The 22,741-nt window shown below is 44.9% G+C and overlaps 1 protein-coding gene across 9 annotated transcripts in view; it reads left to right on the plus strand.

The window, feature by feature from the left end:
- LOC138489237 (AN1-type zinc finger protein 2A-like) overlaps window positions 1-22,741 on the plus strand; it is a 422,968-nt gene that overhangs the window by 21,547 nt on the left and 378,680 nt on the right. For all 9 annotated transcript variants that reach the window (XM_069616923.1, XM_069616926.1, XM_069616928.1 and 6 more), the window contains exon 2: window positions 17,088-17,180. In XM_069616923.1, coding sequence (XP_069473024.1) covers window positions 17,126-17,180 — 55 coding nt within the window. In that variant the 5' untranslated portion in view covers window positions 17,088-17,125. The remainder of the gene's footprint in view (window positions 1-17,087; window positions 17,181-22,741) is intronic.

The following is a 22,741-nucleotide window of genomic DNA, read 5'->3' on the forward strand; positions in this document are numbered from 1 at the left end:
CGGCAGAGTACAAGATCTGAGTAGCATAGGCAACGAGGTGATGGTTCAAACCAAAGGGGAACATTAGTTTGCTGAGGGAGATGGTGGATAGGGTAAAGAGAAGTGTGCCTAGAACTGATCCCTAGGGAATGCCCACAGTGAGAGGGTGTCTGGGAGTAGACACTCGGTCCCAAGAGATGGAGCACACAGAGGTAGGAGGACACCCAGTCTAGTACAGTGTCGCTGGAGGCCGGGAGGGATGATCCAGAGGTTTCAAGGCATCAGAAGCATGTAGAAGGATGAGAATGGATGATGGGTGAGAGTAGTGGGCATTGATAAGAATATTTGTTTCTTGGATGAGTGGAGTCTCGGTGTCCTGTTGGACTGGAATCCAGATTGGAGGGGGAGTCTGCAAGTGAAGTTACCTTGCGATTAGACCCCCCTCTCGAGAATTTCAAAGTTGTAGGGAAGGATTCTCAATGTCAACTATTGTCTTGCCAATGAACATTGGATTACATGATGACTGGCAACTAGTGTTAGTAATTATTAGTAGACTAATTCCCCAATTTGTTTAATGGCATTGTATTCCTCTTTTTAGTCAAAGCACAAGCTGAATATAAACCACATCTGTGGCTTCTATAGGGAATAAAAAAATCAGGACCACTAGTCTAGATTAATTGCCCTTGCTTCATGGTAGGCTCTCACCAAGGTTTGACTTGACGTACATTAGGTCCTTGTTCCAAGGCAAAATAGTTTACCTGATGTGGGCCTCTTTGTTGAAAACAGTCTCTTTGATCACACCTTTTGAGGTGATTGTTTAGGATATTGAAATTGGTAACACAAATTAGTTTCTCCTGTGTGGGTTTTTCCACCCCCCCCTTTAACCCCCCCCACCCACCACCAGTGGATATAAGAAGATATTCTAGCTGTTTGCTATTTTGCATTTCTTCGCTTTCTCAAAACGAAGTTGGGTAACATCAGTTGCAGTTTGCGTGTCCCTCATAGGCCACTACGGGCAGCTGTACTTAGTTTGGGAGTGGGGAGAAATGGATGTTTCGGCAGATAGTCCTAATAATCCCTGATTCTTTAGTTAGGACCATGCTGCAGATATAGGCCTTAAAGCCATCCCACAGGGTTTTAAGGGAATTCACTGTACCCACGTTTATTTTGAAATAGTCGCCTACACTTTCCCCCAATTCGGCCTCAAATACTGGATCCAATCGTGCCTGAGGTTTAAGCCTCCAGAGGTGTCTCGTGACCTGCCTCTCGCCCCAAGCCAGAGTCAGGGTGACCAGGGAATGTTCCCAGTATGTCCTGGGCAGTATATCTGCTCCCATTGTCCAGTTAATTAATATCCCAGACACTAGCCACCGGTTGATCCTGGAGTGCGAATCATGCACTGTTTAATAAAAGGAGAACCTGTAGGAACGTGGGTGTAACGTGGGTGTAACAATCTGGCCTTCAATTATGATCCGGGCGGCTCTAGACAGCTGCCAGGCTTTTCTTCCAGATTTATCCAGATTAAGATCAACAATGGTATTAAAGTCCCCGCCCCACAGGACGAGTACAAGAGGATACATTGCCAGTAAGTCTGTTGCTTTGACTACTCTTCACCAGTCTGTATCTCCAACACAGGAGTACGGACCACGCTAATGCCATCTGGCAGACGACGCATTGTATGTAGTCCATTTCACTCACAGCCCCCAGCTCTACAAAGCCTGCAGGATTAATCACAGGCACTTAGCAGTGACGCCTGTGAGTGCTAACTCTTTTCCTTAATGTCAGCCTCTTCTACTCAAATGGCACCAGCACACTCGCACCAGGATGCTCTCTCTCAAGCACGTGCTTTTATATTTATTTTTACTTGCCCACTTCGCCCTAACCATCACATGATGACAGGCACTCAGAATTATCACTTATCATGCCCTTCGAGTGGCACCTCACCCCATTCACCCCACTCTCCACATATAGATCCATGGCATTATACACAGCCCCTTGGCCTTCCGCGGGCCAATTCCCCTAGCTAATGGGACGGTTATTTAGCAGCCAGACATTTTGCTGACTCTCTCCACCTGCGCCCATCACAAGATGCCATCATTACGACCATTCGATTTCAACAGCTATCCTTCTTCCACGCAGATGCACCTAACCAGAAAGGACAACTTGAGCCCAAGGCTATACGCCCTTCTAAATCTCCCACAACTAAATGGACCACAGTTCAAGGCTACAAGCCTCCTTCCAATCTCTAAAACCAAGACACCACAAACCCAGGTGAGAATACCCACCTGCTGTAATAATCGCACACAACCTTTTATCTACAGCCTTTTTGCTCTTCAACCCAGCTAACCCATTCTCCTCTACCTCTTTCTTCACTTGTGCTTCACCCTCTCATGGACGTAATTGACAATGTAAAATATATGTTTTTCTGTTACTTTACACGATGATGAATGTGTTTTTATTCCTGAATCCACCATAATTTCAATGACAACGGTGTTGTTATCCCATGTGAATACTTATATCCTGAATATGCTAACTGGGCCAAGCCCCCCACCCCCACCTTTATTGAAAATAACACTGATGAAAATGAATAATAATGTAAATTCACCTAATGCACTGAATCACTGATCAGACTGCACATGTCACAACAATGGTGTGTACTCTAAACATATGATAACTTATGAACCTATGAACTATGGTAGCCTTGATAAAGATCTGTTTATGGTCGAAACATACGTCGGCACCTTCTGAAGATGAACACAATTTCAATAAATCACAAACAAGACGGAAAGCAAAAACGTGTGGACCGTATCTACTACGCTCAACAGAGTGCATGAAGTAAATGTATATAATCAATCGCGCCATATGAGTAGAAACACCAACCAATCTTCATACCATCACTGCTTTGAAAAGCCTGTACTGTCTGATCATGTAGCTACCATATGATGCCCACCACTGCTGTCCCGCTGTGATAATATCGGCTACGGCGAGAACTTCCGGTACTGCTCCATTACCTATTTGTCATGACTTAATGACATAGGTATACAAAATGGGGGGTTTGTGAGGGGCGTTAAGGGAAGCATGCAGATGTTAAGAAACCTGGCTGGCACATGTTACGTTATCCAATAGTTACACTGGGCCCATCGCCACCGTGGCGGTCTTACAGCGGCTGGCCTTGTCTAGAAAGAGGCATATTGTAACTCTGCCTGGGTGTCTCGCCAGACCTTAGCATGTGGAAAAAAAGGTCAGGGGAGGAGGTGGTAGAATAGAGAAATAGACATGAGAATGACGAATCCGAGTGAAAAAATAATTGGGATTGGTGGGAGGGGAATCTGGTTTTCTGAACAGGGAAACATGCTTCTGAAAGGTGAATATATTGGTAAGCATGTAGGGTGCTGGGGAGAACGGCTCGGTTTAGATCAGAGTTTTATTGTGATGGCAAAATCTAGAAACCATGAAGCATTGCACAATATGCAGTTATTTGGCGAGTGGTTGCGTGATGGACTTGAGAGGTGCTCAGGTTGGCCGTGGTAGTGTGGAGGATTTCATTAGATTAGTTTGTAAGAAACCATCCCTATATCAAAGGCAAGCACTGGGTTTGCCAAGCCAGCGGACCGGAGGATCGGCGCGACGAGTTGGACTTCTATAGAAGTATGACTGGGGATTTGAGGGGAAGAGGAGTCCTGATAGACTTGTGTTCAGTAATAAATGGTTAGGAGCAGCCCTATAGATAAGGTGTGCATCAGCTACTTTTAATCCCTAAAAATAGGCAAATCCCCCCCCCGCTCATCATCCAGATCGGACCGAAAGCAACCTTACCATTAATACTCATTCGGTATCCAAATGACATTTATTAACTATGTGTTTTAGGGCAGCACACATTTACTTTGTTCTACCCAATTAATTCAGTAAACATCATCAGTAAGGAGAGAAAGAATCACATTCATAAACAAGGCCACCAAGACAATGACATTACCCTCCATCAGCATCCAGGTTATGAACCCCGCCAGTGTTTATTTCGTGGTTACGATAAGGATTTAAAACTTGACCAGGCCCAGGATTGTGCTTCCTTGCAAAGTGCTTAAGAACATCCATGTTTGGTTTAGCAGTAGCCGGGCTTTTTAGGCTTCTAGAGCGTCATGGTGACCCGACACATGTTGAAGACATGGCCTAAAAATCACAGCAGGCAAAGCCCTTCTACATCTCCCCCTCCCCGTAACAACATTTGAGGGGGTGTGGGTTATGCCGGACATGCCAGCTTGCAAAAGCTCCCTGAAATGGAAGCAAAACATGGTTACCATAATCATTATTTTGCTTGACCAAATCCTAAGCTTGTGCTTCTGGGCATAGTGCTTAAGCACACATGACAGTCCCAACACTCTGGCGTTTAAGGGTTTCAAAGAAGAGCATCCTAGCTAAATCCTATAGTAGTCACACTGAAGATCCTCCTGTGAAATGCTGATCTGGCCACATTGAAATCTAGTAACCTGCTAAGAGATTCTGCTACTGTCCAATTAAAGCTATAATACACTTGTCAAAAGTGGCATGAGTTCTCATTAAACTAATACCAGCTGTGTTGAAGGTTATTAGTCACTTTAAGAGACAGTATCCTTCTGGGATGAGTCATTTACTGTCCCATTAAATGAAAAACAGATTCTACCCCCATAGAAAACATTAGCAACCCTACTTAGAAGTGCTGCTAATAGCCTTGTCGATTAGTGCAGATGTATTTCTGTTAAGCATGCATCAGCGTGCCCCAAGTCTATTAACACTCTGCATTGGTCAACATCTTTTGTCATGTAGACCGAGGCACACTATATGGTCACTTGCGTCGGATATTCTTCTTAGTACACTGTATGACAGCCAACCACCTCCTATTCAATCCTGTCAAAATTGAGATCATGCTGTGTGCGAAGACTGCCCTCTTCCCTCAATCCAACCATGGCTGCTCTCACTAGGCCTTCCTCCTACTACCTCCAACACAGTAAAAAAATCTCAGATGCATTATGGACGCAACCCTGACCCTATTGCATCAATTCTGTGATCAAATGCTGTTTCCCACACATTTGCACCCGCCTGCCCTTTTCCTTCCATCACACGGTCACTGCAATTTTTGCCATCATCCTTTCACATTTGGACTATAGGCCCCCGCATTGCAGATAAAGGAAACTCCACAGAGTACAAAACACAACTGCAAGACGACTCCTAGCCTTTGGTCCAAGAGAGTGCATCACCCCGCCCTCTCTGTCCTTCACTGGCTTCTGATCAGGTGGCCATCCACCTTTTTAAAGGCGATTTGCATCACCCATCACACTATTCACAACAAAAGACTGTAATACCAGCAACATACATTTACACGCAACAGGCTGAACAGAAACCTCAGATCAGGCCTGCACTTATTCTTGTCATTCCAGTGACAAAATAAACCCACATGAAGTCTCCTTCTCAGTCCAAGCACCAACCACCTGGATCTCCCTCCCATTAACCATCCACAGCATGGAGGACCACCTCACCTTCAGGAAGGCTCTCAAAACATGGTTCTTCCATTGGCACACTCTCAGCCCTAGATTGTGTACCAGTGCTTTCCGGGCTATCGCCCACCCCCTCTCGGCTAAATCGAGCACACATCGTGAGCCTATGTAGGTAGGACGTGGCTCTTCTTAGCTAGGCCTTTAGGAAACGCTCTGCAGCGCTAAATCTAGCTACGCTTCAATCTTTCTTCATCAGACCCTCATGCACTGCATCCCAGGGAATACAGCTGTGTACCACCGGGGACCCGATCCACACAGCCACAATTTCTGTGTGATACACTTTATCTGACAACACCCACCCTAAACGTGCACCACCCTGGGCCCGAGTGGCTCCTCCAACAGGGCGGAGTCCCATGCTAAATTCAGTTCAGCCATTCACATTGCCTGACTCTGACTCTTATGAATCCTCTGACTCCTTTCGCCACAGCACCTGTCCACTCGCCTTATAATGAGGCGCTGCTATTAGGGACCTAGCCATTGCATAGCTACCTACCTTTGTTATGGCTATAAATGGACACACGCATTTTACTTTCCTCGCTACTCCATTCTGTGACTACGGTCTTCCAAAGGACGTTCATCCTTGCAGTGCTTCGAAGCCATACCAGTGGCAGTAGGCGCTATGCAAATAACATTCTTAAAAATATGAATTGAACATTACAGATATGTGGGCACACACAGAATGGGATTCTATGGGATACGTAACCAAAAGCATGTTTTCAATGGTAAAAAATAAAAATGCATGTGAGCTCCTCTTGCAGACATTCCAGTAGGCATGGTAACCGTTAGTTCGTTCCTTCAATAAACCCTAATATAAGCTTGAATTCCTTGCCTATGTGGAAAATGTTGTAATTCTGGATCAAACTCATAAAAAAGTGACAGCAAACTACAATGTGGACAATAACCCCAAAGTAGTAAATGCTTCAAACAATGTATTGAATTTTCTTCAATCCAGGAACATTGAGACGAGAAAATGGTGTTTCCATGCCAGATATGGGAAACAATGTTTATTATTATTATTATTTTATTTGGTTGGTTGAAATTAATCAACTTTTCAAATATAAAACGATCATGAATAATTTTTTTGACAACAAATTTGAAATAAGTAAAAAAGCAAAGGGTGACAGAACAAATTTCAAAGCAAATGCAAATATAAAATAAACAAGTAAGCAAAGGGCTAGCAATGCGCAGAATCTAGCAACAAACAATTCAAAAAATTAACAGTAGCTATTTGTATTGCTGTGCACGAAGAATTTAAAATTGCTGCCCAACCATCTTGCGGGTCTAAGTGACCTAAATAGTTACAGTATTTTGAGAAGTGTGTCTCTCTTTCACCACGGAGAGGCACACATTCAGCAATCAAATGACTGAGAGTTTCATGGGTGTCAGGTGTCATACAAAATCGACAAATATTGCTTGATATAGGAAGGAGTTTGCGTCTGACTTATGTCTCTTGTAGGGCATAGGTTAAATCTCAAGCGTAGAATACCTAAACAGTATTTTGGGGTAGGCAATAGCAGCAAATATGAGGCCACTGTACACATTTTTTTGTGAAGGAATCTTAGGCCATCTCCATCTTCATATTGAAGACGGAGATCTCTTGTCGGAAGCCAATCAGATTGGTAAATTTTGAATTTGGCTCTGTCGGGATTTGTTAATAAAGTTTCAATTGAGACCTCTGCAATTTTGTTAACCATGTGTGTATAAAAACATGTGTTACAGAGAACATATAGTCAGATAACAATTTCAGTATAGATGTATGCGGAGTAGAGAGCAAACATTTCCTAAAAAGTGCACAGACATGCCAATTAAAGAGAGCTTGCAATGAAACAAGACCCAACTCAAACCTAATCCATGGGCAAGGAGTGCAGTGTGGTAAGTGTAACATCTTTCTCCAGAATTTGGCCTCCCAAAATGTGAACAGTGATGATGGATCGTCATGAAGGGTTTCCAGGCCATGAAGTAAAGATGGAGTAACTTTCTAATTCCAAAATTGCAGTGCCGGAGTGATAGAAAATTTGCCATATTTGAACCTTCTAAGAGGCCCGCGAGATAGCAGTCTTCAATTTGTTACCTACATGAACGATGTGACTGAAAGCGTGAGACTTGCCCTCGAAAATCATTCCAAGATAAGTATATTGGGAAACCACAGAGAGAGGGATCTGATTAATGTGCCAAATATGGAAAAGAGGCTTGTGATTTCGTGGACAGAATGATACAATTTGAGTTTTGTTGGTATTAACTCTTAATTCATTACGAAAAATATAATTGTGAAAGGCATTCAAGAGATTCTGTAAACCGGAATGTGTTTCGGAAATGAGCACCAAATCATCCGCATACATTAATGCTTTGACTTGGTGGTTATTGAATTTGGGTGAGTCTGAGATGATGTTTTCACTTCTTGAATAAAATAATTAAAGACAGCTGAGGCCAAGAGGCAGCCTTGTTTTAAACCGCGAGCCGTAGGAATGCTTGGAGACAAGCGCCTGTCTAAAGAAAGGCAGATTTGTATAGAAGTGTTGGAATGTAAAGATGATATTATGTCAAAGAGAGTAGGCGGACAATGGTCATGTAGTAATTTAGCAAATAAGAGGGGTCTGCTGACAGAATCGAACACAGCGTGCAGGTCCACAAAAGCAAAAATAAATTGCTGTTTTGTGGCATGACACTGTGCTTTGAGGGCATTTAGACAGATTAAATTGATGGAAGTGCCTAGGCCTGCAACAAAACCTGATTGCTGAGCGTCACGCAGACGAGAGTTTTTGGTCCATTGGTTGAAGTCCCGTAAAATGAATTTACAGAATAATTTACACGGGGCATCCAGAAGGGCGATGGGGCGGTAATTGGATGGTAAACTGCGATCGCCCTTTTTGAAAATATGAATGATAAGTGAAGTCTTCCAGGAGGGAGGAATTGATTTGTGCCTTAGAATGTTGAGGAAAATGTTGTGTAAAATATTGGCCCATTCAGGCGGAAAGGCCTTGAAGATCATATTGGAAAGGCCGTCTGGGCCCGCTGCCCGAGACGAGCTTGCTTTCATGATTTGCTCTTGGATGTCAGAGATGGTAAACTCAATTCTCAAAGAGCCGGAGGTAGCAAATGGAGGGCTATTATTGGAAAATTCTGGATCGGCGTAAAGAGATGAGAAATGAGTTCGCCAAGCTAAGTCGGATACCCCATTGATCTGCTGAACACCTTGTGAATTGGATGTCAGGTTATGAAGTAACTGCCACATAGAACTAGAGTTTTTATTCTTCATGGCCCTGAACATCATTTCGCTATCATGTTGAAATAGTAGAGCTCTTTTACTTCTAATCCAATTTTGTGTCTGCATTTAAGCGTGGAGAGGTCAGAGCTGAGGGAGCGAGAATTTGATCGTATGATGGCTCTTCGAGCTCTTCGATAATCGGCTTTAGCTGCTTGAATGTCCGGATCAAAAGCATGTGTATGTCGACCGGTCAGCCTTCTCGAAGTGGTCAGGGTATTGGCAAATGGACGCAATAAATCAGAATAGTGTGAATGGTGGAGCAGCTGAGCATGATAGTCCACACTGTTTCCAAATGATAGCAGAGATGAAAGTCCAGCGTGCTCGAGATCCAACCAAATTAACAATTAGTTCGGTGGACAGATGGCGAGTTTCTTCCACAAATGTAGGCCACTGAATCTTCAGAGAGAGTAAATTGTGATCGCTATGTGGGAGAGTAGTGATAGTGAGGCTGTCTATGTGTTGGAACAGTTTCGCATTCACGTAAATGTGATCGAGGATGCTTGAATTAGTACCGCGATGCCAGGTACTTTGAGGCGGGAGATCGGCCGGAACAGCCCCATTTACCATGTGGAAGTTGCGCTGCATCATAAACGAGGACCACGTGGATGTTGCTTGTTTTGACGGGCTTGGTTCCAACAATCAAGATTAATCTCACCGAGGACAATTGTATGTGATATGTGAGGAGTTTGTGAGACCACATCAAGGATGGAAGCCAAACCATCATAGGAAGATTCATCGGTTTGTCCAAGGTGATTACGGTAAATGTTAATGAGCGCAATTGTGAAGGTACGATGTGTAATCTTCACTAACTGGATGTGGGCTTGCACTGATGCCCAAGGGAAAACAGAGAGGCCCAGCTGTGATTTAACTGCAACTAGCAGGCCAGAAGAAGGGCGGCCTTTGATTGGAAGACCCGGGAGCAAAGTAAGGTCAAATCCATCCCAAACAGGAGGAATTAACAACCAAGTTTCCTGTAAGGCTATGATGTGATGGCTAAGAGAAAGAGTAGACATAGAAGTATGTAAGTGAGCATGGCCCTGAGTATTCCAGCAGGCAAGGTTCAAGGATGATGAAGATACAATAGTTGGTGGTTAGTACGAACAGATCAGGGAAGATGTCGAACAGTTAGGGAATTTGTTCCCCAACCCTTGATAAATATTCACTTTCGGCTTTGATGATGGAAGTAGAATGCAAAGAAGATTCAGGATCTAGCGCTAAGAGAAAACCCAACTCGAACAGTTGCATTTTGCAGCGCCAGATTGTATTCCACACTACAGCCGAAGGAATGCGAAGTCTGACCACAGAAGAACAAGTGTCAGAAACAAATTCTATCTAATCTATATTGTGGGTGGTAATGGCATTCAGGTCCTCGATGTCTCCAAATATGCTCAGAACACTTGCACGGTTTAGATCATATTTGGGAAAATTGCCATCTCGACATTTAAGAATGAAAGAGTGATAAAGAGGTTGTGGTGGTAATGATGATTTAGAGAAAGGCTTGGTTGTCGAACTTTGAACAGGCCATTTTGGCGATGGAGCAACTGCGACTGATCTAAGACATGAGCGTAAGATGCTTTCTTCCTCTTGCATGGTGAGCACTGTCGGGCATTGTGTGGGCAGTTCAGAGGCCCGACTGCGTTGAGCCTAATCGCGAAGCTAGATAAACATCAACACTGGCTTTTAGGTCAGATACTGCAGAAGCAGCAGGAATAGATGTCTGAGACAGAGTGGAGGCAGAAGATTGTCGAAAAGTGACATGCTTTTTGATCGAAGGAGCAGCATGGACGCTTATCGTTTGAGATTGCATAATAGGAGCTGAAACAGATAACCTGGAAGATGGTGGAAGTAAGGGATCTGTAGGCATCCCCAGATGACACAAGCGGGAGGCTAAATAAGTATCAATGCTTGCTTTGTAATCAAAGCGAGTTTCAATGGAAGATGGAAGAGTAGGAACAATTGGTGAATTAGAGGGGGACTGGAATAGGCTAGTTTGGGATTGTGACGATGGTGGCAGAACGACTGACTGGTGAGGAGGCTCATGATGATCGATGGATTGAACTAACTGGCTAAGTGGGGAAAGAGACTCTGGATGAGTTACTGGAATCACAGAGACTGAGTTTGCAGTAGTGGGAGCAAGAGAAGATTGCAGTTGAGGAGCCGCGGAAGGGATGATGGGAGGTGCAGTGGATACTGAGGACTGCTCTAAGGCTTTGAAAAAAGCCATAAGGGTATGTTTGGAGTGCTTTGAGGCAGGCATATTTTTGATTTTCTTAGCTGCCAAACGGATTCTTCGGTTTGGAGGCTTGACAATGGGAATGACATTTGGACCCATAGTGAGTACGGAAGAAGAGACTAAGATGGGGTGTGTGGAGTGGGGAAACAGAGGGCATTTGAGATAGAATATCTAAGTTTGGGGTTGGAGAAGAGATGAGGACTAGTTCAGAGGACAAGACAGGAGGTGTGGGTACGGGGATCGCGATGTGAGGAACAAGTAGAGATGGAGCAGAGGGAAAAGATTCAGGAGCAGCAGCAGAATGGATTGGATCACTGGGCATATCTTGAGAAATCGGCACTAGTGGCAAAGGGGGAACAATAGTAGATCTAATTATGCCAGGGATCGAAGGAAGATGACTCGAGACAGGAACGATAAAACAATCTGAAGATGGTTGATTGGGTTCCTGCACATGCTCACCAATGGGATCAAGTTGATGAAAGGAGGAAGGAGGATTAGTAGGAGAAGGGGAACCGTGTGCATGCAGCCGTTTGGCTAACTCTTCAAACAAAGCAGATTGATGAGAAAGTTTGTGATCTATGGTGTCAAAGTTTACTCATGGTTGAGATGGCAAGGTTGATGGAAGTAAGGGCAGCTTGAATGAATGCAAGTTGTTGAGGCAAAGCAATAGGAGATGGTGTTTGTGGGGCTCTAGGAGTAGGCATGGCAAATGAGTCAATGAGCGAAGATGAACAGATGACTGAGGAGTGGATAGAAATCTCAACAGAGATTTCTTCGTGTGGAGCTTCGATTTTTGATGAAATGGATGTCGGACTCGAAGGAGCATGAATGGAAATGTCTGAAACATTTGGCTGCAAAGAGGGGAACTTGATGGGAGAGAGAACCGTGCCCTTGTATGGGGGGTGAGGGTGAGGATTGACTGCTTTGAGCATGGTGATGTCAGACAATGGATGGGTGTTCATGCGCGCCTGGGGGGATTGATGATTAACTGGGGAATTGTTGACAGTAGAGGAAAGGGCATTCGGTATAGGGGTTTTTGAGATTAAAGGTTGACCCAGGTGCGGCATTTGAGATGTTTCAGTGGGAGCTGGCGGAAAGGGAAACTTGGCAGGCAATATTGGGCCAGTAATGCGAGGTGCTAAGAAGGGAGTCAGCGCGATGGCTGAGAAGAATCTTGGCGATTGGACTGGCACTTGATGACGAGCAGTGAGGTTGAGGAGAGCGCAAGCATTATTAGGCATGTTTGTTGTAAGTTTGTAAAAGTGAAACACCATTCAGTAATTTATCATAAAAAACACTATTTGTTGTATAAAGAGATGAACAATAGATTTAAAAAAAAAAAGCAACAATAAATATTCCTCATTAAACAAATAAACAAATAGCCTGAATAAGGAAGGGAAAAAAGGGGAAAAAAAGCGGGTGGAAAGAATAATGTAAGTTATGCCAAAAGAAAACGAAAAAAAGAAATAGGTCAAAAGACAAAAACAATTAGTATCATGTATAAACAAGGAAGTTGCATAAGAAAGTAACAGCAAATACTGAATAAAATATTCCAAGCAGACCGCAGCTAATGCGGGAAAGCGGTACTTTAGTCGGAACGTTGCCCCTGTGCGCGCGCCCGAGCAATATGTAGCTAGCAAGCTACAATAGGCTAGTACCAACAGCCAATCCCTGCAAAAGCGAGGCGGGATTAGTGAGAAAAAAAATGTCAATCACTTTGGAAGCTGTAGCAGTAGCTGATAGTGCGCTTTCTTTGAAGTTCGCAGGAACGAGTGAAAGGAGTGGAATCCAGCAGCGTAGCAGAGTGCAAGCGGGAAAGCGGTACTTTAGCCAGTACTTTGCCCGTGTGTTAAGATGTTAAATTTAACAGTTCCCTTCTCTTGAGTGCCGGTAGCCGATCTTAACACCAGCTATTGGTAAAGGAGTAGGCATCCAGGAGTGAGCTAAGAAGGCAGTCCCTTCATCTCTGCTTTAAGCTATCAAATGGTTTTCTGCAAACCTTTGCCTGCCTTGAAAGTCTGATTTTGAAAAGCTTGTTTACAGGTAGGTCAACCTTCTACCCCTCAAGCTCTTTGTTTAAAAATAGGTCTCTGGAGTGTAGTCCACAGAAGAGATGTGGCTAATGTAACACCCTGGTTTACAATCGAGAACAGTGAGGGACTGGTTGAAGGCACATTTAACACATAGGCAAAACTACTAAAAGACTTAAACCTAAGGCTAAGAGTCCACTGTGGCAACAATCAAAGTCTAAAGACGTCGCCAGAACTAAAATGACCCCAGAGCGAGGAGGTTGCATCTCTTGTGGAGTCCTCCCAATCCGAGCATTTGAAGGAGCACAGGATGGAATGGCCTGCAAAGAGAAGCTTTATCCATTTGCTGTATTATGCAGTGCTGAAACTGACCTTTCATAAACTGCCCTTTTTGTAATGCTTTCACAGGTAATGGGGGGGTTTGCAAAAGTGAAACGATTATGTATTTTATGCTCTTTTGAATGGTAATTGCTTTGTGACAACACAACGATTGATAAACTGTTTTCCTTGGCTGTTACATTCGTTTTTTGAATGTATGTCACCTTACGAAGAATTGCTAGCACTGACCTTACAACATTTATTGACAGTATGTCCGAATTTAGCAAACTTGCGTGCTTAATCATTTAAAAAAATCTTTTTTTTTTTTTGTAAACTCTTTTTATTGATTTCACAAAATAACACACAAACCATCCCCCCCCCTCCCTTTCCATCTTTGATGGGTACTGAGAAATGTCTCCTGAATATCTATGTCAAATGATTTTTTCTGTATTTTTGATAACTGTGAGGATTGCTACGATTAATGTTTTTAAAATGGTAAAATTGGAAGAAAGAGCATACATAGATGTAACGAAATTAACTGTATGGAAGTATTTTTGTTTTGTTTCTTTTACTGAACTTAATGTCTACATGCCAATTTTAGTTATGAGTTAATGTGTAACTGAAATGAGAATATTTTCTTTTAATGTGCAATTGAAATGGTATCTTTTATTGTTTTAAATTTGTATAAGGTTGAACTTAAATGAAATTTTAAAAGTTGATGAATTCAGCTGAAAACAATAAACATTATGTATTTCAGCCTACTATCTCTATGCTTCTAATTTTCCATGTCAACGATACAGAAGCCAGTAGTTTAGAGGGTTCAAGTTGAACCCACCTGACGTTTGATTTTTCATGTCGAAGAACCAAACTGAAAGCAGAGCAGCTAGGAGTGCTGGTGAAGATTCCAAGAGACAATCAAACCAGGTTATTTTGGCCATCTGCAAGTTTCTGGGGCACAATATCGTTTGCAGTCTGGTTTCCGCCCATCTCACTTCACTGAAACTGCCTTCCATGTTGCTAATTCTCTCCTCACTCCCCGCCACTCCATGCTTTCTTCAATTCTTTTTCTTCTCGATCTGTTTTCGGCGTTTGACACTGTGGAGCACTCTTTTTCTTATCTCCCTATTCTCCTTTGGGTATCTCTGGGTCTGCTCTCAAATGGTTTTACTCTTACCTTTAGCAGTGGACGTATTCCGTTACCCGGGCTGGACAGTCCTCTTTCTTTTCTTTTCTGCTTCAGCGTGCAACCTGGGCGTTATCCTTGATCCTTCTCCCTTCATATTTCCTCTCTTGCCAGCTCCTGCTTCTATGCTCTGTTCAACATTTTCCATGCTCACTCCTATCTTTCCTTTCACGCTACAAAACTTCTCTTTTCTCTTTTTATTTCCCAAATCGACTACTGTTCATCCTTACTGCTTGGTGTTTTTGCCTCCCACCTTCTTCCTCTTCCTTCTATCTACAACTTTTCAGGCCGCCTCCTTTTTTTTTCTTTACCTCCTCGGTCCCCAATATCCTCCTCCCTGCTCAATTTCATTACTTACAAAATTCGGATCACTTTCTCTCGATAGTTTTCAAATGCACTCATGGCCTGGCCCCGCCCTTCCTCTCCTCCCTACTCTTTTTCTTTTACTGTTCCTAAGCCTCCTTGTGCCACGTCTTGTTTCGCTCCTTTCTCCTGGCTCCTAAACATTGGAACACTCTTCCCCTCTCACATTTTTCAAACAAATCTTAAACACTACCTTGTTTCGTCTCTTGCTTCTTAAAATTCTTTGCTTGCTTTCTCTGCTGATGTGAACCTTCAGTCATACCACATTTGAACCATTTTGTTTTGTAGTGTTTTTGGAATCTCCTCAATTGTTCAGCACCTTTGGCGAAAGGTGCTTTTATACATTTTATAAAATACAAGTTCCTGGCTCTTTATGGAAGATGCTTTTTTTTTCTTTTTCCTCCTTATTTGTGTTTAAGAGCAAGGTCTTTGTTAAACTCCCCCTCTGGCAGTTTCCAAGCTGTGACTGAGGGTTTCTAAGAAATACAAAATCCCATCGGTCAGTTTCTGCTGTTTTCCTCCTGGTTTCTTTCCAGCCTAAGGTTTTGTGAACAATATCATCTTCCAATTTTTATTATAGAATAAATATGGTTTCGTCTGCGATCCTGACAAACCTCTGTATCGTGGCATGTGTCTCTTGTGGGGCACCATGGGATTATCCCCTCCTTAACCTGGTTGGTAGGACACGTCTCTTCCTGGGGCAGCCACTGTGGAATGGATGTTGTGTGCCCCACTTGTGAGAAGTGCATTTACCTTCTTGGTTCCCCTCAGAGGTGATGGGGAGAATGTTAATTTCTGTGCCAATCCCTTTAACCTTAGAGACCCCCAGCTCTTTTGCTGGACTCATGGCTTTTTAATTTCACTCATGAGTGAGTGGGACTTTCCCCCCACTCCCTCATGTGTTTTTCTGACTAGGATTATTGGTTCCTATGGGGTCTAGTAAACTCCATAGGCATCTACATTTTACATGGTTGCCCACAGCACTTTTTGTGCAGTGCCACTGAGGAGTCCCTTGGACTTCTCTTAATGTTTAAATACATTTTCATGGGTGAACTACTGTTCCCAAGAATAGTAAGATGACTTTCGTCTTGCTTAAAGTTTTCTTTTGTGGGTCTCACATACACCACCCAATGGAGCGCTGGCGGGGGGAGGGGTTCAGAGGGTGGGGGTTGATACCTTTTAACTCCTTATCTCGCTAGTGTAACTTTTTGTTACACTAACCTAAATGGCTGGTGGCAGTGGTTTCCTTTTTACTACCTTTGTGCCGTGTATCTGCAGGCTGATTTTTCAACTGCAGTCCAGCACCCATGGGTGACCATTTTCCCAAAATGGCCCCCGTCTTCTTTTCTCGACATTTCTTGTCTGTCAGTTCTTGCTGGGCTGTTACTCCTGTTGTCTGAATACGGTTTGGGTCCTTTGTGCATTTTGCCTTTGGCAGGCTTCAGCCTTGAAGCCCGTCCAGGCTCCAGTGTGTCTGGAAAGGCAGGAAGTGAATGAGGTGTCCCCACACTTCCCTGTCTTTTGTCTCTAGATGTGCCTGAGTAAAACCGGTTCTGATTGGCTGGCTGTCCAGGACGAAAGCCACCCTGCAGCATCGTCCTGGACCGCGAAGGGCCCAGTCAATCCCTGCAATTGTGCTGACCCCGTTTTCGTTTAGACTGGGTAGACTTGCAAGGGACAACTTCCTCCCTTGCTCTGGTAGGACCAACTCGCCTTGAGACACTCAGTGTGCTGCAACATGTTTAGCATAAGAAAAGTTTTATTCACTTACTTTTATTGCTCTTATTGAACTAAATCCTAACTTTGATGTAATATTACTATTATTTGCTGCTTTTCAAAGATTGTCTAATTATCCTTGTTTGTATATATACATATTTATACTATAGCTTTAAGTGTGTAAGAGTTTACTTGGATACATGTATTTGCTAATTTCATTGTAAAGCTCTGCAGCTCAGATTGCCCCTCTTAAGATAAGCCTGGCTGCTCAGTCACTCTACCAACTCGTGTATTAAAGGACTATGTTAAAAGGTGGGTTACCTAATACCAAGAGAGAAGTCTTGTAAAGTCCCACACCAGTTTGACTCTACAAATGGTCCCACACCAGTTGGACTAACAGGCAGATTTTTGTTATGTAAAACCGAACACGTATGCATATGTTTGCGCCTAACTTGACTTCCTGTCTCTCTAGTACTGCAGGTGCGTAGAGAATCCTGACAGAACAGCAGCATGGAGTTTCCAGACCTGGGAAAGCATTGCTCAGAACACACATGCAAACAGCTTGGTGAGTATGGGGCCAAAGGCCTAAGTAGATTACCTCTCCCTTCTCCTCCAACTTCTTTCCCATCCATAGCTTCTTGTGTGCCTCTGTTCAGTATCTGCTGCAGTGTGAGGAAATGTTTGCTTCCTGTCACTCTGCTAGTAGATCTTGAGAAAATGTGTCCGACGGGGATAGCTCTCGATAGAGTGAGCTGGGACCGTAAGTGAGTCTGATAGTCATTAATGAATCCCAGAGGTGCACAGTAGTGGAATGCATAACACTGAACAACAGTAATAGTAGTTGAGTTCTTAGAGCTGCTGTGTCACCAAAAGATCTGGTTAACACATTTCTCAGCCTCGTTTGCACCCTTGTTTTGAGTTGCCTGGTTTTCTTCGATAACATTTCTTTTTTTTACTGAAGAGAAACGGAGAGGGCACATTTCTAACCACTCTACCATGGTAGTTCCTTGCACAAGCCAAGCTATTTGGGCCGCAGGCGCTATGATCTGTTTTTGATTGGTAGCTATGAATGAATCTGTCGAGCTCCACTACATCCTATGTTATGCAGTTGAGGTGCCTTGGCTGATGTGATGAAATGTCTCCTCCTGACTTTTGCCTAAAGCCACAGCAGCCCTGCTCCTGATTGACAATTTCTGAGCCGTCTTACTGCACAGTAGGATGTGGCATAAGATGTGGCACACTGCATTCTCCTTGGCTGTTTAAGGGAAAGGACCGATGTCCGGAACGGCCCCGGAGTGGATTCACATTGGGACTGAATCCTCCAGGGCCACTGTGTTAAACAATTCATGTGGAGTTTCTTTGAGCTTCTTTTCAGTAGCTTATTGTGGCTTCTAGTGTATGGGATTACATGTAGGTCAAGGACCCTCCCTCTGTCTAAAGAATGTATTGGATGTGCATGGAGTGTTTTAGGTGGAACCTGCTGCCGGAATCGGAGCCTGGAAACTATGCCTTTCTTCCACTGCTATCAACCAGCTGAGTGGTAGAGCCTTTTCTTACTACATAATCCCTAGTACTCGCAGAGCGCCTGGAGTGTTTTTGGTGTTTGGGATGTTTACAGTGTTGTGGGTGAGGTTTGCCTGACCCAGCCGAGTTAGCTTTTGTGATTCTAGGCCGTAATAGCCTCCTCGTTCACCCCTTCTCTACCCAGCCCTTCTTGGTTTTTTTTGGAGGACACCCACAACCCAAAATGCAAAACGCAGCACTTCCGATCCACTGAGGTCAGAATGTCTTGCCCTCCGGTAAGTGCTTATAAACTCATTGGCCTTGGTGACTGTTGGATAGTAGGAAATTTACACACATGAAAAATAACATCCCTCGAAGGCACAGTCTCCGTAGCGGTTCGCCCAATATGGGCTGGCGCACCCACAGCCCAGTAAAAAATTGGGGTGGTGTCAATGAAGCGCCCTGTCCCAAGAAAGTAAAAAAGGACTGTAAAAATGAAAGCAAAAACAAAAGTATGCCACCCGTCGTTACAGCAACACCCCAACCAAAAATCACAGGCTTTTACAAGGTGGCAACAGCACTGTTTTATGTTGGGGGGGAGTTTGCTGGTAAAACCTTAATTGAAGGAAAGTACTCCCTTCTGCTTCTTCTGTTTTGGCAACACTATTGACACGAACATCGATAATAATGGATATTTGCTCAACCTTTGCCTCCACTTTCCCTGGGCCCCACTTCGTTTAGTTTCGACAACATAATTGGCTCAAGCCGCTTGGCTAGTCCTAATCCAGAACAGTTGGTATCTTCGTCTGATTCTTCCAGCAGCGAGAGCGACAGTGAAGAAGGGGAGTCCATTTTCTTAGATAATGACTCGTTTGGCTCCCAGGCTCTTCAGACCACCTTCTCGCCTCCAACAAACAAACATTTTAGCCAAACTTGATGCATTACTAACACTTGGTACAAATATTGCAGCAGAACAGTGTGAGCTGAAATATATATTGCGCAAAGTAGTGGACGTTATTCTTGACAGCAATGACAATCCCCAGATGCAAGTATTAGATGACCTTGAGGCATCCAGGCCTCCCTACTCTCCCAAACCTACCCCCTCCCTAGCAGGTGCTGTATTGGGCTAGCAGCAAATGGTTGCGTTAACTGGCCCATCACAGTCCATCGGCCCTCTGCCGTTTATTTAATCTAACACCAACATTTGTTCCATCGTGAATCAATTCTACTCTAATCAACATCGCTGCATGGACTGAGGAAGACTCCCTCGAGGCAATATGAGATTTCTGATTCGTGTGCATCTGCTTAGTCGCATACTGTGCATATAGGCTGACATCTAGTGGTAATCGCAGGGTATTGCATATTATTTTCGAAGATCGAAAGGGACTTTGACATTGGCGTGACTGTAACACTATCCCTAACGTGACGTGTAGTGTACCCAAAATCCCTTGTGTGTCGTGGTTCCAACAGATTGTTTTTTGGTGGCTTATGTGGACCTCGTAAGAGTTTAGATTGCCTATCTATTTCCACGGCCTACAGTTGTTTAGTCAACTTTGACCTTCTTCTCTATGGCTGTTCTGTGGGACTCCTTCTCGCTGACAGTCAACCCCGACTGCTTGGCGACTGTTGACGGCATGGCCTCGGCCTTCAGGCCTGGCCTTTGCAGGAGGGAGAGTGGGCCCGGTTTCTTTTTCTCTCTTTTGAGAATGTATTTCTTTCAAACAGTCTTCCTTTACTTTTGGTCTGGAAGCCGCTCCCCTCTACTCTGGAGAGGACTCCTTTTTAAATTGTGCCCGTTCTGCAATGTCAAATTTCCCCAGAGATACACCCATCTTAAATGCAACAGGTGTCTTCCTCACAACCACGGCGAGTGCTCGCGTAAGGCCTGTAAACACTTTTGGCCTAAAATACTGAAGGACAGGCAGACTAAGCAGTGGGCGGCCTTCGCTATGCAGGCCGAGAGTCTCTTTCCCCGTGGGCTCTGTAGTTTCGAACGAGGAATCAGTCAACAGCCATCTCTCCGGTTCGAAAGCAATCAACCTTTCTGAGGAACCTACACACTCCCATGTGTCCGTCCCCAGCCCTGATGGGCATGCCGCCGGCACTGCTATGGGGACATCACACCCTGGCGACAAGGGCACCTATACACCACGTGTTCATAAACGCACAACCCACAAGGTCCCTCCGGTGTTAAAGGCCTCCATGCCTGTAGGCCCGTCGAAGACTTCGGCAAAGCCTTCCGAACCTCGTAGTTCAGCGCCCTCCACGCAACCACTACCAAGGCCTACACCTTCTGGTACAGGCGGTTCCCTTTAAAACTTCACTGACGCACTACCATCCAAAGGCGCTGGAACACTGAAACCGGCGGTGGTGCTGTTGATCGCGGCAGCACCTACAGACGTGCTGAAACCCTCTAGGCCGGTGATGATGCTCCCAAAGCTCCATGAGAAGCATTCGGCTACTGTTTTTTTACTGCTGGGAACTGCAGGGAAGCCCCCTCTTCCCTAGGACTATTCTGAGCCCCCCCAACCTCTTTCTAAGGCCTTGCATAAGGGTTCACCCCTTCTCTGCAGACCTCCCTCTGCCCTAGGACCCCTAGGCTTCCTCAGAATGGAGCAGGGAGAAGTTTGAGGAGTGTATGACTATGATGGCAGAGTTCATCAACTTTTCGGACCAGTATGACAGTGCCTTGAAGAGACCTAGGGAAGTGGACTCGCGCCCCATCCCCTCTTAATCTCGGAAACATCCTTCCCCCCTGGTGCCCATTTTCCCTCCTTGGAGTAACCACAAGAACACCACGTTACTATCTTTTGAGGATGACCCCAAGGACCCGGGTCAAGCTGTTTTCCTGCGGAGGGTTTAACCTTTATGACCAAGACCCCGTCTATCAAGATCCAGACTGGGATCAGGCAGAGGTCCAGGGCTCGTGGCACACACCGCCACATAACACTGACCAAGACGTCCTCTGTCTGTATCCTCCCACTACTCCTCTGCAAAGAGATCTGTTGCCAGTTGACGACCAAATGCTATTTTAACTCCCTCTTAAAAAGGGCAGCTGACCATTTTCAAATTGCTATGCACAAAGCCGCCCCAGACTCTACTTTGTGGAAAACTTCCTCAAGGAGAAAACTCCGGTTAGCCAAGCCATTACTTTATTAAATTCCATTAAAAGATGCCTGGCTCCTTCCTTACTCTTTCCTTCCCTTACACAGGCAGTTAATCCCTGTGTGGAAAATACCCCTTGGATCCTCTCTACATACGGGGACAAGCCACACCGGGCTCCTAGGTTGTAACCACCATTGAGGTTGTAAACTCAAGCAGGCAGGGGTACCGCTGTCCTTGGCAGAATCCCCTCCAGAAAGGATTGTAAAAAATCGTACGCCCTTGGTAAACGTGTCGCAGCCTCTGCAGCTTACTCCACGAGGATTGCTAACAGCACCACGCTCTTGCGAGCTATGTTTATGTTCAGTGGGGCCATCGGGAAGTTCCAATGCCTACCTGATCACTCCTGCTGCTGGCGGTCGTGGCTGAAGGCAGACAAGCTACCCAGAATATCCTGAAGAACACTTTGGGTACCCTGCTTAAGTGACATGCCTGGCTGAAGAACTCTGGGTTCAAACCTGAAACACAAGTCTTCTTAATTAATGAGACTTTGGAGGAATCCAACTAATTCGGGAAGGTGGTCGACACCTTGGAAACGGCAAAAAAAGGACCATGAGACACTAAAGTCACTCAGCCAGATCTCAGCTAAACCCTTTCATCAGCGCAGCGGCACCAACACCTGCCAGTCCTTTCTTGGCCAATCCTTCTCCTGCTGGCCCCAGGGTCAGTATGGCTTGGGGGGTGTGGGGCTGTGCCCCTTGGTCCTCCGGACAGGGGTCCCCAGGCAATTTTCAGTATCAGACCCCTCGTCTGGGTAAGGGCAGAGGTAGAAACTCTGCTTCCAGAGGGTCCTCAGCCTCCTCCAAGTGACTTGCCGGTACGGGTCACCTCCCACGCTTCCCCAGCCAAGAGGGGATGGGGGAGGGTTCACATGTCACCATTTATCCACGCTTGGGAGGGGGATCACATCAATCAGTGGGTACTAAAGACTGTTGCCCACGGGTACTGCATCAAGTTTCTCTCACCACCTTGCTGCCACTCACCTTGAAGCAGACACCTGTCGCCAGAGCGCCTGCGCATCCTGCTGGAAGAAGTTCAGGTCCTGCTGGAAAAGGGTGCCATCAAAGTCATCCCCCATTCTCCAGGTAAACGAGGGTATTTTTTCCGTGTACTTCCTTGTACCTAAAAAGGATCTCACACTGCTGCAGCAGGGGGATTACATGGCCATGTTGGACTTGAACGATGCATACATTCAAATTTAGATGTTGCCAGCACACAGAAAATACCTCGGTTCATGTTAGACACATACTATCAGTTCAAAGTTCTCCCCTTTTGGCATTGCCTCAGCCCCAAGGGTGTTCACAAAGGTACTGGCGGTAGTGGTGGCTCACCTGCACAGTCAGTCTATCCTTCCCTTGACGACTGGCTAATAACCTACGATTCTCTATTAACAACAAGAAATCCAGCTTGACCCCCAGCGAGGTCAAACAATTTCTGGGGCCTCTAATTCGAACCGAAGTT

Source organism: Ambystoma mexicanum, chromosome 9 (assembly GCF_040938575.1).
Source record: "Ambystoma mexicanum isolate Mex_15411 chromosome 9, UKY_AmexF1_1, whole genome shotgun sequence".
NCBI classification, from domain to species: Eukaryota; Metazoa; Chordata; class Amphibia; order Caudata; family Ambystomatidae; genus Ambystoma; species Ambystoma mexicanum.